The 16,138-nt window shown below is 39.1% G+C and overlaps 1 protein-coding gene across 5 annotated transcripts in view; it reads right to left on the reverse strand.

Moving 5' to 3' along the window:
• Positions 1 to 16,138, reverse strand: part of UIMC1 (ubiquitin interaction motif containing 1) — a 158,770-nt gene that overhangs the window by 40,705 nt on the left and 101,927 nt on the right. For all 5 annotated transcript variants that reach the window (XM_064279179.1, XM_010592762.3, XM_064279182.1 and 2 more), the window contains one exon: positions 15,933 to 16,086. In XM_064279179.1, the coding sequence (XP_064135249.1) occupies positions 15,933 to 16,086 (154 nt within the window). The remainder of the gene's footprint in view (positions 1 to 15,932; positions 16,087 to 16,138) is intronic.

Here is a 16,138-nt window from a genome sequence, read left to right on the forward strand (position 1 = left end):
AAAGACAACACTGAAGAAGGAATCACCAAATCAGTACCATTTACAGTAGCCCTCAAGAAGATAAAATAACTTAGGGATAAATCTAACCAGAGACGTAAAAGACCTACACAAAGAAAACTACAACACACTACTGCAAGAAACCAAGAGAGACCTACATAAGTGGAAAAACATACCTTGCTCATTGATAAGAAGACTCAACATTATGAAAATGTCTGTTCTACCCAAAACGATCTACAAATACAATACAATCCCAACCCAAATTCCAATGGCATTTTTTAACGAGATGAGAAACAAATCACCAACTTCATATGGAAGGGGAAGAGGCCCCAGATAAATAAAGCATTACTGAAAAAGAAGAACAAAGTGGGAGGCCTCACGCTACCTGATTTTAGAACCTATTATACCACCACAGTAGTCAAAATAGTCTGGTACTGGTATAATAACAGATACATAGACCAATGGAACAGAATTGAGAATTCAGACATAAATTCACCTACCTATGAGCAATGGAAACCCTGGTGGTGTAATGGTTAAGAGCTATGGCTGCTAACCAAAAGGCTGGCAGTTCTAATCCACCAGGAGCTCCCTGGAAATCCTATGGGGCAGTTTTACTCTGTTCCAATAGGGTCGCTATGAGTTGGAATCGACTCAGCTGCAATGGGTTTTATGAGCAGCTGATATTTGACAAAGGCCCTAAGTCCATTAAATGTGGAAAAGACAGTCTCTTTAACAAACGGTGCTGACATAACTAGATATCCATTTGCAAAAAAATGAAACATGACCCATACCTCACACCATGCATAAACACTAACTCATAATGGATCAAAGACCTGAATATAAAATCTAAAAATGATAAAGATCATGGAAGAAAAAACATGGGCAATGCTAGGAGCCCTAATATGTGGCATAAACAGTATACAAAACATTATTAACCATGCACAAATACCAGAAGAGAAACTGTGTAACTGGGAGCTCCTAAAAATCAAACACTTATGGTCATCAAAAGGCTTCACCAAGAGTGTAAAAAGACAACCTACAGACTGGGAAAAAATTTTTGACTATGACAAATCCCGTCAGCATCTAATCTCTAAAATCTACACAATACTGAAAACCTCAGCATCAAAAAGACAAATAACCCAATTCAAAAAGGGGCAAAAGATATGAACAGACACTTCACCAAAGAAGACATTCAGGTAGCTACCAGATACATGAGGCAATGCTCAAGAACATTAGCCATTAGAGAAATGCAAATCAAAACTACAATGAGATACCATCTCACCCCAACAAGGCTGGCACTAATCCAAAAAACACAAAATAATAAATGCTGGAGACGTTGTGAAAAGACTGGAACACTTATACACTGCTGGTGGGAATGTAAAATGGTACAACCAGTTTGGAAATCGATTTGGCACTTCCTTAAAAAGCTACAAATAGAACTACCATACAATCCAGCAATCCCACTCCTTGGAATACATCCTAGAGAAATAAAAGCCTTCACGCAAATAGATATATACACACCCATGTTCACTGCAGCACTGTTTACAATAGGAAAAAGATGGAAACAAACAAGGCGCCCATTAATGGACGAATGGATAAACAAATTATGGTATATTCACACTGTGGAATACTATGCAATGATAAAGAACAACGATAAATCCGTGAAACACCTCATAACGTGCAGGAATCCGGAAGGCATTATGCTGAGTGAAATTAGTCAGTCAAAAAAGGACAAATAGAGTATCACCACTATTATAAGAACTCAAGAAAAGGTTTAAACACAGAAGAAAACATTCTTTAATGGTTACAAGAGGGGAGGCAGAGGGAGAGAGGTATCCACTAATTAGATAGTAGACAAGAATTATTTTAGATGAAGGGAAGGACAACACACAATACAGGGGAAGTGAGCACAACTGGACTAATCCAAGAGCTAAGAAGTTTCCTGAATACAACCAAACACTTTGAGGAACAGAGTAGAAGGGGCTGGGGGGGCAGGGGTCTAGTGACCATGGTTTCAGAGGACATCTAGGTCAATTGGCATACCAAAGTATATTAACAAAAAGTCCTGCATCCCACTTTGGTGAGTGGCGTCTTAGGTCTTAAAAGCTAGCAAGCGGCCATCTAAGATGCATCAATTGGTATCAGCCCACCTGGAGCAAGGGAGAACGAAGAACACAAAGGACATAAGGAAAATACAAGCCCAAGAGAAAGAAGGGGCCACGCAGACCAGAGGCTCCATCAGCCTGAGAATGGAAGAACTAGATGGTGCCTGGCTACCAACAATGACTGCCCTGACAGGGAGCACAACAGAGAATCCCTGATGGAGCAGGAGAAAAGCAGGATACAGACCTCGAATTCTAGTAAAAAGACAAGACTTAATGGTCTGACTGAGACTGGAGGGACCCCAGAGGTCACAGCCCCCAGACTTTGTTAGCCCAAAACTAAAACCATTCTTGAGGCTAACTTTTCAGACAAAGATTAAACTGGAGTATAAGACATAAAATGATATTGGTGAGGAGCGTGCTTCTTAGCTCATGTAGACACATGAGACTATGTGGGTAGCTCCTGTCTGGAGGCCACGTGAGAAGGCAGAGGGGTACAGGAATGAATGAAAATGGGAAATACAGGGTGGAGAGAAGGAAACTGCTGTCACATTGTAGGGAGAGCAACTAGGGTCACATAACAATGTGTGTATAAGTTTTTATATGAGAAACTGACCTGAATTGTAAACTTTCACTCAAACCACAACAACAAAAAAGAAATACAGTAAGAATAAAAAAAGGAAGATGTCGCTTTAAAGACTATGGTGCGTCTGACCCAAGTCATGGTATTTTCAATCGCCTCATATGTATGTGAAAGCTAGACAATGAATAAGGAAGACCGAAGAATTGATGCCTTTGACTTATGATGTTGGCAAAGAATATAGAATATACCATGGACTGCCAGAAGAACAAAACAAATCTGTCTCGGAAGAAGTACAGCCATTAGAAGCGAGGATGGTGAGACTTTATCTCACATACTTTGGACATGTTATCAGGAGGGAACAGTCCCTGGAGAAAGGCATCATGCTGGTAGAGTAGAAGGTCAGCGAAAAAGAGGAAGACCCTCAACGAGATGGATTGACACAGTAGCTGCAACAACGGGCTCAAGCATAACAAGGCTTGTGAAGATGGTGCGGGACGGGGCAGTGTTTCGTTCTATTGTACATATACGGTCGCTATGAGTCGGAATCGACTCGATGGCACCAAATAACAACGGGTCAGGACGTTGTGGAAATATAAATATGAATCAGACACATGCCCCATGAATCAGCTTACAGTCTCAAATAGCTCTAGCACAAGAGAGGCATAAGTGTAAATGAGGGCCCATTTAGAACTAGCTTCTTGGGCAAGATAGGGTTTCAACACTTCCTATAAGGCCTGCACCAGACAAACTTGTTATGGTAGCTTGCAAAAATGGGCACAAACTCCTCCCATCATTGTTTGCTTGCCTCTTTGCCTTTTGAATCTGAACTTGGCTATGTGCCTTGCTTTGGCAAATGCGACAGCAGAAAATGTGATGTACGCAAAGGCTTGAGAAATGTTGGTGCATTGGGGCTTGTCATAGGCACATGACCCAGTTATCCCTGTCACTGAAGCCTATACCCAGCACCAACTACCAGGCATGCGTCTGAGGCCATCCTAGACCAGCAAGCCTCCAGATGAAGGCAGCAGGATGACAGAAGCTCACCCCAGGTGAAACCTGCAGAAGAACAGCCAAGCTGAGCCCAGCCCAGACTGCTGACCCACAGAATCATGAACTAATAAATGATTATTATTTTAAGCCAAGAAAAAAAAAAAAAAATACATCATTAAGAAAATGAATAGGCAACTCTTAGATTATCAGAAAATATCCACACAACATGACAAAAGACTAGAATTCAGGAAATGTAAAGAATTCCGGTCTCCATAATCAAGTAAAAAAAAAAATCAAAAAATGAGCAAGAGATTTTAACAAACACTTCACAAATGATATTCAAATAAGTCAATTATCACATTTTAAAAAGTGCTCAACATCATCAGTCATCAAACTGAACCAAAATCCAAACCCACTGCCATTGAGTTAATTCTGACTCATAGCAACCCTATAGGACAGAGTAGAACTGTCCCACAGGGTTTCCAAAGAGCAACTGGCAGATTCGAACTGTTGACGTTTTGATAGTAGCTGAGCTCTTAACCACTGTACCACCAGGTGTCCCATCAGTCATCAAGGGAATGCAAATTAAAAACCACAATGAGATACTACATATCTATTAAACCAAAAAAACCAAACCCACTGCCGTCAAGTCGATTCCAACTCATAGTAACCCTATAGGACGTATCTATTAGAATGGCTAAATTAAAAAAAACAAACCAAAAAAACAGATAATACCAAATGTTAGTGAAGATGTGGAGCAAGTGGAACTCTCATATATTGCTAGTGGGAATGTAAAATGATACAACCACTTTGGGGAAAGGTCTGGCAGTTTCTTATACAACTGAATATATACTCATTCCACAACCTAGCAATTCCATTCCTAGGTATTTATTCAAGAGAATTAAAATCTTATGTTCACAAAACAACTTATATAAGAATGTTCTCAGTAGTTTTCTTCATAATAGTGAAAAATACATCAATATGGAAATAAACTATTACAGTCATACAATAGAATACTACTCAGTAATAAAAAGGAACAAACTACTAATACATGTAACAACATGGATGAATCTCAAAAACATTATGCTGACTGAAAGAAGCTTTATATAACGAATACATACTGTATGATTCCACTTATATGAAATTCTGGAATAGACAAAAGCAGAATGTTGTAGAAATAAAACAGAAGCTGCCTTTGTGGGGAGGGGTAAAGAATGACTAGGAAGGCGCATGAGTGAGCCTTCTGGGGGTGACGGTAACATTCTACATCTTCTAAGTGTATTCATTTGTTAAAATTCAGCAAATTTACACTTAATATTTGTACATTTCACGAAAGTAATGAATCCTAGTTAGTGGTTTGCATGCTTCAGTATTAGGAGAAGAGAACAGGTAATTTACAATTTACTTTGAAAAACATCAAAAGATAAGATGGACTAAAGAATGGCTAGAGAGTCTGAGGTCTTAAAAGCCTGTGAGTGGCCATCTAGGATATTCCACTGGTCTCACCCCTTCGGAAGGAAGGAAGAATAAAAAAAACTAAAGATACAAGGGAAAGATCAGTCCAAAGGACTAATGGACCACATCTACCACAGCCTCTACCAGACTGAGTCCAGTACAACTAGATGGTGCCCGGCTACCACCACCAACTGCTCTGACAGGGATCACAATAGAGTCCCAGACAGAGCTGGAGAAAGATGTAGAACAAAATTCTAGCTCAAAAAGACAGACCAGACTTGCTGGCCTGATAGAGACTAGAGAAACCCTGAGAGTATGGCTCCCAGACACTCTTTCAGCTCAGTAATAAAGTTACTCCTGAGGTTCACCCTTCAGCCAAAGATTGGGCACGCCCATAAAACAAAACTAGACTAAAGAGGCAAGGACTAGAAAGCAGGAGGTGACAGAAAAGCTGGTAATGGGGAGTACAAGGTTGAGAAGGGAAAGTGTTGACATGTTGTGGGGTTGTTAACCAATGTCATAAAACAATATTGTACTAACTGTTTAATGAGAAACTAGTTTGTTCTGTAAACCTTCATCTGAAGTACAAATAAATAAATAAAGGATGGCTAGAGAGGACTAGGCAGATTTTTGATAAAATGTTAATGTAGAATCTAAGCAGTAAGTTACACATCATTGTAAGATTCTTTCAATCTTTGTTGTATACAAAAATGTTCATAATAAAATATTGGAAAGAAAAAAAACACACAACCAAAGGGGGATAAAAAGACCAGGGAACCCTTTTAAACCAAAGACGACTAAATAACTAAAGAGACATGACAACTAGCTTAGGGATTTTGAGCAAGTTTGTTACTTCTCCCTGGGAATGGTAGAATGCTGCTTATAAGATTGCTCCAAAGATCAAGTGAAATAAGAGTAAATCCTTGGCATAGTGCCTGGAACAAAGCAGTAGGACAGACAGTCCTCAGATTACAAACGAGGTCTGTTCCTGGCTGCATCTTTAAGAATTTGTAGGTAAATCAGAAGAGGTGCATGCGGTTACTTATTTAGCCTTTACTTTAGTGCAAGACTGAAGGAGAAAGATGTGGTGGTCTGCTTCTGTAAAGATTTAGAGCTCTGGAAACTGGATGGGGCAATTCTCTGTCCAACAGGTTTGCTATGAGTCAGAATTGACTGGGCAGCAGTGGTTCTGGGTTAGTGAAAGAAAAGGCTAGAAGCCTTTTCAATGATTTAAAAGGTTCAAATGCAGCAAGTGAAGGTGATTGTGAAAAATTTGCTGCAAGTAGGGGTTGGTTCAATTGTTTCAAAGTGAGGGCAAATTTACATAATATTAAGGGCAAATACAAGTTGTCCATAAATCTGATGTTCGTCACCCAGGGTCTGTCTGTAATAGTAATCTAGTATACACTGTTACTATAAATACTAGGAGTGTGTTACAGATCCATGAATTTCAACTTTTTTTTTTTTTTTATAAAACAAGAGAGTTGTTTTCAAATAAAATCTCATATGAAACCGAACATACATAAATGTAGAGATCTGGATAAGGTGCATGGTGAAGATGGAGTTACCAGTACTTTTTCTACCGCCTTTTACCCTTCTCCTCTACTTTTTTTTTTTCCACAGGAGAACCCAAGTGCTCTAAAGAACTCATTTTTATAAAACAATGCTGTAGAACAGGGATGGGCAAATTATGGGCTGGCCCCTTGTTTTTGTAAATAAAGTTTTATTAGAATATGGCTACCCTATTCATTTACATATTGACTATGGCTGCTTTAGAGTACAATGTCAGAGTCGAGTAGTAGTGACAAAGGCCATATGACCTACAAAACCTAAAATATTTACCCCTCTATAAACTTGAAGAAAAACTTCGCCAACATTTGCTTTGAAAGGGTGCATTTCCCAAAGAACCATCTGCACAGAAGCGCTAGATGCTGTGGAGGAATAAAAATGACTACGACACAGTTACTGTTAATAACAATATTAAGCTTATGGTGTACAAATCATAAATGGGTTACCCTTAAAAAAAAATTTTTTTAATTTGATTCTTCTGTAAATTAAGTGAGCCTGAGATATTGGCATAAAGAACTCTGCAATGTGAACCTTGTTTGGATCCTGATTTCAGCAAACTAAAAAATATTTACAAGACTCAAGAAGATATCAAGAGACCAGATAGCTGATGATACTACAGATTACAAATTTTTTAGGTGTGATAATAACAATATAGTTAGGGTTTTTTGAAATAAGAGATCTTATCTTTTGGGATACATAGTAAAATAATAAAATAATATCTGGAGTCTGATTTGAAGAAAATCTTAGGGGGTGGGGTGGGGAATGGTATTGTGGATGGAATACAGATTATACAAAAGTGGTCATGAGTTGAAACAACACTGACCGTAAGTTGATGACTGCGTGGTTATGGGAGTTCAATGTACAACTATCCTCTCAATTTTTGCATTTGAAGTTTTCTGTAATTAAAATACACACACCTAGTCCTTTTGCAAGACAATAATTAAAGTCAAATTGGCCTTTGTCTTCTGAAGAAACTGATATAAAAAGCAGCTGGCAGAGATACAAAGATCCATCCCCACGACCAGAAATGATTGTTCATCTGATCCGTTGACTTTGCACACGTGCTTTTACAGAGGTGACTTATACCACGTGAGCTCTGTTCACCAACAGAGTCTGAATCCATCAAACTGTTTCTTCCAGGTAATTGAAAAGCTGACAAGGTCAATTCTGATGAGATCAGATTTCATGTTTACATTCAGAGGTAAAAGATTTTAGTACTCTGCCTTTATGAAACTGACTTTAGGTTTCTACGGTCTCCTAAACCTTTCCCCTGGCTGTTTGTGTCCCCATCTCTACTCATGGGAGGACAGACAGAATTTTGCAATAAAGAAAAATGTCAGCTCTAGAGTCAGGTAGACCTGGGGTTGGGCCCCTGGGTCTGCTGCTTATTAACTGTGTGACAGTGAACAAGTACTAACCCCATCTGGTACCAGTTTCCTCAATGGTAAAATGGAGGTAGCAATAATACATATCCTTTAAGATAATTACAGTCCTGACTGTGGTTATAGAATAATTCTAGTGGAAATCACTGATCTAATATTCTTTGAACTTCCTTTTCTTAAAATGCTCTAGATACCTGAATTTAAAATTGTGACTAGATCATGAAGTGTGACAACTCCTCTAAATTTTTTTTTTTTAGCTGTTAATATTTCTTCAACACGTAATGCTTTGGGTGTTAACTCAGGTGTTAATAAGAGCTATTCTATTTTTCGAGGAAAGATGAACACATCTGGCAGAAGAAAACCGCTAAAACAAATCCTGTGGCCTGACCCTTCACATGAAGGCACAACGAGGAGGTCACCAACGGGAGGAATTAGAGGAAAGCCAAAGTCAATGTTAAGAGGAACAAGATGGGAAAAGTGAAAAAGCTGAGGGCTCAGGCAGACAAGGACTGTAGTCACACTGCCATTTAAATGCCACATCACACAGCAACTTTATTAATGCACAGAAAGGTTGTTTAAGACGGCAACTGAGACCGCTGGTGAAAACCGACTCTACAATATTAATCAAAGAAGAGAGAGGTACATCCAGCAGTACATATCAAGTCTGGAATGGAGATATTGGTATAAGAGTTCTTCCAGAAACCAAGTTATGATGTATTTCTATGTGAGTACCAGGGGAATTCAAATAAGATGGTGACCTCTCCATAAAACAGCAAACACAGTACTGGAGTCAAGCCTACTGACGAGGAATCTACTTTATGGCTGTTAAGACTCAGGGCCCAGGCTCTACTCCAAAACATTCTTTTCCTAAACATTTTTGCATTTTATTTTATAAGCTGCACCTGTTACTCTGGTTTCCTCTGTCAAAAAGCATTTCCCCAATGAAGACTAAGAATTAAGTACATTTTGTATAATTTGTTAAAGTTAAATGGTAAACAACCTCACAAATATAAAGAATTTCTAAGGGCATGAAAAATGCTTATAATATTAGGTGAAAAGAAGCCAAATAGAAAATATACAGTAGGATCCCAATCTTGAAAAAAACAAAATGGTGCTTTCCCACATCCAACAACAACAAAAAAAGAAATATGGCAAAATACATATGGAGGTTTAGCTGGTTGTCTTCATTTCTAAAACCCCATTGCCATCGAGTTGATTCTGGCTCATAGTGAATGTACAGGCAGAGCAGAACTGCCCATAGGGTTTCCAAGGCTGTAAATCTTTACGGAAGCTGACTGCCACATCTCTGCAGAGCAGCTGGTGGGTTCAAACTGCCAACCTTTCAGCTAGCAGCCAAGTGCTTAACAACCGCACCACCTGTGCTCTGACTTTGTTTCTATTAGTTTTATATTCAGGAGAAGAAAAAGAAAGTATGTTTTTAAATTCACAATTGCTCTGCAGAGTTGTACCAATTCCTTTAAATGTGCCACTTTGCACATCCAGCTCCTGCTGAGCCCTGAACCAGGCTATTTCTTCCTCCTACGTCTTCAGCTTGCTCCTGTCATCATCAGTGACAATGAATTCTTTTTCCGTTCTCCTTGCTGCCCAAACCAAAACAAAGCAAAAACAAAACAAAACCCAATGCCGTCGAGTCAATTCCGACACACAGCAACCCTGTAGGACAGAGCAGAACTGCCCCCATAGTTTCCAAGACTGTAATTCTCATGGAAGCAGACTGCCACATCTTTCTCCCGAGGAGCGGCTGGTAGGTCCTAACTGCCAACTTGTCAGTTAGCAGCCAAGTGCTTTAAACACGGCACCACGAGGGCTCCTTGTCCTTGCTGCCCAAACCCCCTTAATTCCACATATTCCAACACTCTTCCCCATATCACTGGCACTTTTGTGTATACCAATTAAATCTTTCTGCAGGATCAGTACTGCTTCTGTCTCAAGAAAGCAAGATTTTGACAGTGTTCACACAAGAAGGGGGCTGCATAAATCTGGAAATTTTGTGAGAACTAATGGGTTGAAAAAAATTGGAAAGCACTTTTGAAGCAAACCAAAAAACCAAACCAAACCTGTTGCCGACGAGTTGATTCCGACTCGCAGGGACCCTATAGGACACAGCAGAACTGTCTCACAGAGTTTCCAAGGAGCAGCTGGTGGATTCGAACTGCCAACATTTTGGTTAGCAGCCGAACGCTTAACCATTGTGCCACCAGGACTCCAAAGACAAACCCACTGCCCTTGAGGCAATGGCAACTCATTGCGACTGCATGACAGAGCAGAACTGCCTCATAGTGTTTCCAAGGCTGTAAATATTTGCAAGAGCAGACTGCCACATTTCTTCCCCCATGGAGTGGCTGGTGGGTTTGAACCTCCGACCTTTTGGTTAGCAGCCAAATGTTTAACCACTGCACCACCAGGGCTCTACATACTATAAAAAGGCTCTACATACTATTATAGTGGGGTAAATATACAAATAATTCTATTAGAATTGAAAAGAACTTTGCTCCATATTGCCCCATGTAACTCAAGTTATTCCTTTCATTGCCTACTATTTCCTTTCATTATGCCCATACTACAGCCACCTTGAATTGCTTGCTGTTTTCTGTACACCCTTTACATTTTTCTATTTATGTGATTTTTGCCTACTATTTTCTTACATTAATGCCCTTCCCTCTCAATCTCTAATCACATTTCCTCTGTAACAACACAGGATTTTATCTGTATGACCTTTATGGTACTTAGTAGTTTTGACCTTGTATTACAGTTATTCATGTGTATGTCTTATCTACCCAACTGAACTATAACCTAGTGAGATCAGTGTCTGTGTTTGATTTGTGTATCTCCCCACAGGTCAGTCTGCCTCCAAAACCCATGCTGTTTCTACTTAATCTATGTTATTGCCCCATTGCTAACATCTCAGTTGTTAGGTGCCAATAACAATACACTTAATCTAATCATCCTGGTTATCACAAAGTCACATTAATACAAGCAAGAAGACTGAATAAGGTACAAATTACATTCAGGTAGGTAAATATAGGTATATAAAACAGAAAAAGTCCAACTTGGTCAAATTTAGGAAATAAGTTTTACTTGGGGGTCTTCAGGTCTTATATACTTTACCTAGTCACTCATGTCAAGCCTATTCTAGGCCTTAGTTCTTCTCTGTTAGCTCTAAGGCAAATCCATAAAAAGGAAAGGATCCCCTAAAACCAAACCTGTTGCCATCAAGTTGATTCCGATTTATAGCAACTCCATGTGTTATAGAGTAGAAATGCCCCATTGGGTTTTCTTGGTTATAACATTTATAGAAGCAGAGCTCCAGGCCTTTTTCCTGCAGCACTGCTGGGTAGTTTTGAATTGTCAACCTTTTAGGTTAGTAGTCAAGCACAAACTCTTTGTACCACCCAGGGACCTACTCTTCCCCTTATTTTTCTAAGTGATATTCCTAAGAGAAAAATCACCCCGGCAGTATCCTGATTTTAAGCCACAGCCCTATATTCAGGCCCAAATTATATGCAGTTAATGCTTCTAGCTTCCCTAACTCTCCTATGATAGCTCACTCACTTATTCTTACCACTTTGACTCTTATGCCTTTCATCTTTTGCTTAGCTCTATCTGGCTGATGCCTTATCCTTTACATATTAGCATACAGAAACACAGACCTCAGAGAGACTACACAGACAAGAAAGGCTATTTAATAAAAATAGCAGCTACCATTCATTGAAGATCTACCACATTCCAGCACAGTGCTGTTGCTATTGTTGTTAGGTGCCATTGAGTCGGTTCCGACTCATAGCAACCCTATGTACAACAGAACAAAACACAGCTTGGACCTGAGCCATCCTCACAATCATTGCTATGTTTAAGCCCATTGTTGCAGCTGCTGTGTCAATCCATCCTGTCGAGGGTCTTCCTCTTTTTCACTGACACACACCTTTCCTGATTTTAAACTACGCAGTATCCCTTGTTTGAATGACTGCTAGGTACTTTTTATAAAGTGTCTCTGGTTCTCACAACAATCCCGATATTGTAAGGTGAATTTTACAGACAAGGAAGTTGATCTTCAAAGAGGCAAGTAGCTTTTCAAGTATTACAGCTAAGATTTTAAGTGCAGATCTGCTTAGTTTCAAAGACCATGCTTCTCTTACTCTATCATACCACCAGAAATAAAATACTGACTGTTCTCCCAGCTTCCACTCTTATCCTCCACACCAACAATCTACTCTCCACACGGCAGCCAAAGTGATCCTTTTAAAAGAGTAACCTAGAGTTAAAAGAGTAAGTCAGATATTAATTCTTTGCTCAAATTCCTCCAATGGTTCCTCCCTAGCTGAGAGTAAAAGCTAAAGTTCTTTCGATGGCCTAAGAGCCCTATGGGATCTGTCCACCTGTCTCCTCCACAATTAACCTCTCTGGTTTCGTTATCTCCTCTTCACTTACTCTACTGCAGCACACTGGCTTCTTTGTCATTCCTCATATACACCAAACATGTTCACACCTCAGGGTTGTTGCATTTGCTGTTACCTCTATCTGTAACATGCTCCCCTTTCCCCAAAATCCTCTACGCTTATCTTCTCAATTCCTTTAGGTTTCTGCTCGAATGTCACCTTCTCAATGGGACCTTCCTTGACCACCTATTTTAAATTGCTACCTCCTGACCTCAGCATCCTACCCCCCTTTTTCTGTTTTATTTTTCTACACAATACTTATCACAACTTGACACATATTTATTTATTATCTGTCTCCCACCACTAGAATATAAGCTCCATGAGAACAGGGACTTTGTCTATTTTGTTCACTGTATCGGTATATAAAAAACCAAAACACCAAACCAGTTGCCATCCAGTCGATTCTTACTCATGACTATTCCACACGTGTGAGAGTAGAACTGTGTTCCATAGGGTTTTCAGTGGCTGATTGTTCATAAGTAAACCACCAGGCCTTTCTTCTGAGGGGCCTCTGGGTGGACTTGAACCACCAACCTTTCAGTTAGTAGCCTACTGTGTTAACCATTTGCTCCACCCAGGGACTCCAGCTGGTATATAAAATAGCAGCTACTTAGTAAATACTAAATGAGTAAGTGGGTAGCTTTTTTTCTTCCTAAGTGTTTAAATAAAAATGGTCTCAAATATGTTTTCCAAAAAGCAAACACAAAGGTAACCTGCTTTTGTCCTGGTCTTAATTAACTTAATAGATCCTACCCCCAAAACTATGCCATTAAAGAACACTCTCTCTGATTTCTTCTAAGTTGTAAATAGACAGTCATGCGAGCAGACTGAACAGACTGCACCAGCCTAACCAGAGTATAGTATTATAATCAAATAAAACTTAGAGCAAAGTTAGACACATATTTAATGACATGCATAATTGTTACTGTGCTGCACGGTAACTAGGCATAAATGGTAGACACTTCACGTAAATGACTCTAATTACTATTTCTTTTACACAGGCAAACCAAGCACGTCTAGGATTAGCTGTAGGGGGAAAACGGAAGGAGAAGAAAGCTGGATACTTTTAACTCTAGGAAGTAAGTCCTCTCTTTTATTCTACCCCATTAGGCACTGGGCTAATGGTCTCCCAGCCTGGGTTAGGCTTTCAAGACCAATGACTCTTTCCCTTCCATAATTAGAGAGGCTTCCTTTCACTGAGATTAAAAAATTAGGTTCGGGGCCTGGCCTCTGACTCCAGTCATAAAGCTGAGAGGAACCAGAAAAATCATTAATTTCTGTCTTTGGTAAGGAAGATGGAAGCAGGCAAGCTGGTAGGGAAACCAAGTAAAGAGAGGACCTACTATGTGTCAGGCACCCTCATAGGTGCTTGGCGTAATTCCTCTAACTACTTCCCCACCCCACCTCCACTCCCAAACTCTGTTCAAAGGAAAGTAGAAGAGTAAGCACAGAGTGAGTGGGATAGTTTATTTCTCCAAGAGTGTACCAAGTCACAGTTTTGGTATAGTATGAGGTATGTGCCATGAGAATCTGCTTGTTAATCATAGCCCCTTGAAATACTACCCTTGATCTTGACTTTCTGTATATGATTTTAAACTCTAATAATATTGGCACAACTGTCTCTGGTCAATATGCTGAATGTCTCTGGTCAAAATACATTAGATAAAAATGCTGAAAAAATTTTCTCAATGCTACTTTATCCCCATAACTTAGAGGCATTTAAATCTGAAACTGTGTACTTGTTAAATATTTGGTAAGTATAAGTTAAGATTGCCAGGAAAAAAGGGCACATGATATTTAACCTTCCTTCAATAATATTTCAATAATATAAAAACCCAAATCCGTTACCATCAAGTCAATTCCGAATCATAGCAACCCTACAGGACAGAGTAGAACTGCTCCATGGGGTTTCCAATGCTGGAATCTTTACAGAAGCAGAATGCCACATCTTTTTCCCATTAAGTAATACTTCTTATTTATTAAATAAAGAAGTATCTAAACTTGTACTTTAAATAAATCTGTTGATTTTTCTGATTACAAAAGCAGTACATAGTCATTGTAATAACAGTAATGGCTTACATTTATTGAATATTTACAGTGAGTCAGGCAGTTTATATATATGGGATCATGCTATATATATTATTCTGCAACTTGACTCTTTTTATTTAACAGTTAATTTAGATCTCTCCATGTGCAGATTTATTTTTACATAGTTGAGATCTCACTACATGTTGTATTCTGCCTTTTCCACTTACAGCATAAATTTCCTCTATACCACTAAAAATTAACTGTAAAAATATTTTAAATGCTTACATAATATTCTATAATCTAGATTGCTTTCATTTACCTAACTATTGTGTATTCGCACTGCTTCAAACTGCCACTGTTACAATTACACAGTACAGAGCATCTTTGTGCCTAATGCTATCTCTGTATCTTGGGGTTATTTCGTAGAGATGGGCTCTGGAGTCCAATCAGTTTTGAGGTTGAATCCCATCTCTGTCACTTACTAGCATGTGACCCTGTGCTAGTGTCCAAGCCTTCCTTTACGTATTTGCCAAATAATAGTAATTACCTTACTTGGTTTTTGTAAAGTTATATGAGACATTTTAAAGAAAGCACAGTGCCTAGTACATAGTGAGTACTGAAGATTAGGTATTGCTATTATTCCCAATAGCGGAATTACTTGGTCAAGGATTCTGTGGACATTTTAAGAGTCTTTATGCACAGCACTAAACAAGAACTGTTTCCTCTTAATGTTCCCAATAGTGTTAGTTTGCTAGACTAAGTAACCCACTCTGGTGACATTTTTGGCCCCATGACAGAGAATTTGGAGCTGGGGGTCCTCACTGAAACCATCTGCATACTCCTCTGCTTTCCTGGGAACAGAGTTTGGGATTGGAGTCCAGGTGAGGAAGTAGTAAGAGCTCCAGGGTAACTCAACAGAAACATGTAGGACATAAATATAAATTAAGCATATTTTTCAGCTGCTGTCTTTAGGCTGAATTTCTACAGAAAAATCACAAAGGACTTATTTTGATTGAAAAGTGGGCAACTCTAGAACTTGGTTCCTCAAGTTCCACAGGATTCTCAATATTTTGAATACATAAGTTGAAATGTAAGGTCCCCTACATTGTACTGGCTTTTGGTCCACCTATAGCAAAAAAATAAATGGAAACGCTAAAAGATGGGAGATTTTTTCCTCTCCCTTCTGCTAAGTATGTGCCTGCCAAAATAATAAAGAACATGAAAAGTACTAGAGAATTAACCAGATAGAAAAGAAAAAAATCTTTCATTTGTAAGAACAGCTGTTTTCCTCACACTGTACTACACAGGATTACAAAGCCATCAAGCAGACGGTAAGATAAAGAAAGAGTTTGTCCTGATGAATCTTTACCTGTGTCTTGCCCCATTAGACCATTGCAGTACATGGCATGTCTCTCAATCTTTGTGGGTGGGAAGCCTTGGTTACACAGTGGGCAGGATACCTGGTTACTGGATGAGAAGGTAGAAGTAGGTATTTCCTTCTCAGCATCTTCTCTGTTACCAACCTGAAAAAAAAAACCTTTTTTTTTTGAACATGATAAACAACAATTATAATGG

Source organism: Loxodonta africana, chromosome 2 (genome assembly GCF_030014295.1).
Source record: "Loxodonta africana isolate mLoxAfr1 chromosome 2, mLoxAfr1.hap2, whole genome shotgun sequence".
Taxonomy (NCBI): domain Eukaryota; kingdom Metazoa; phylum Chordata; class Mammalia; order Proboscidea; family Elephantidae; genus Loxodonta; species Loxodonta africana.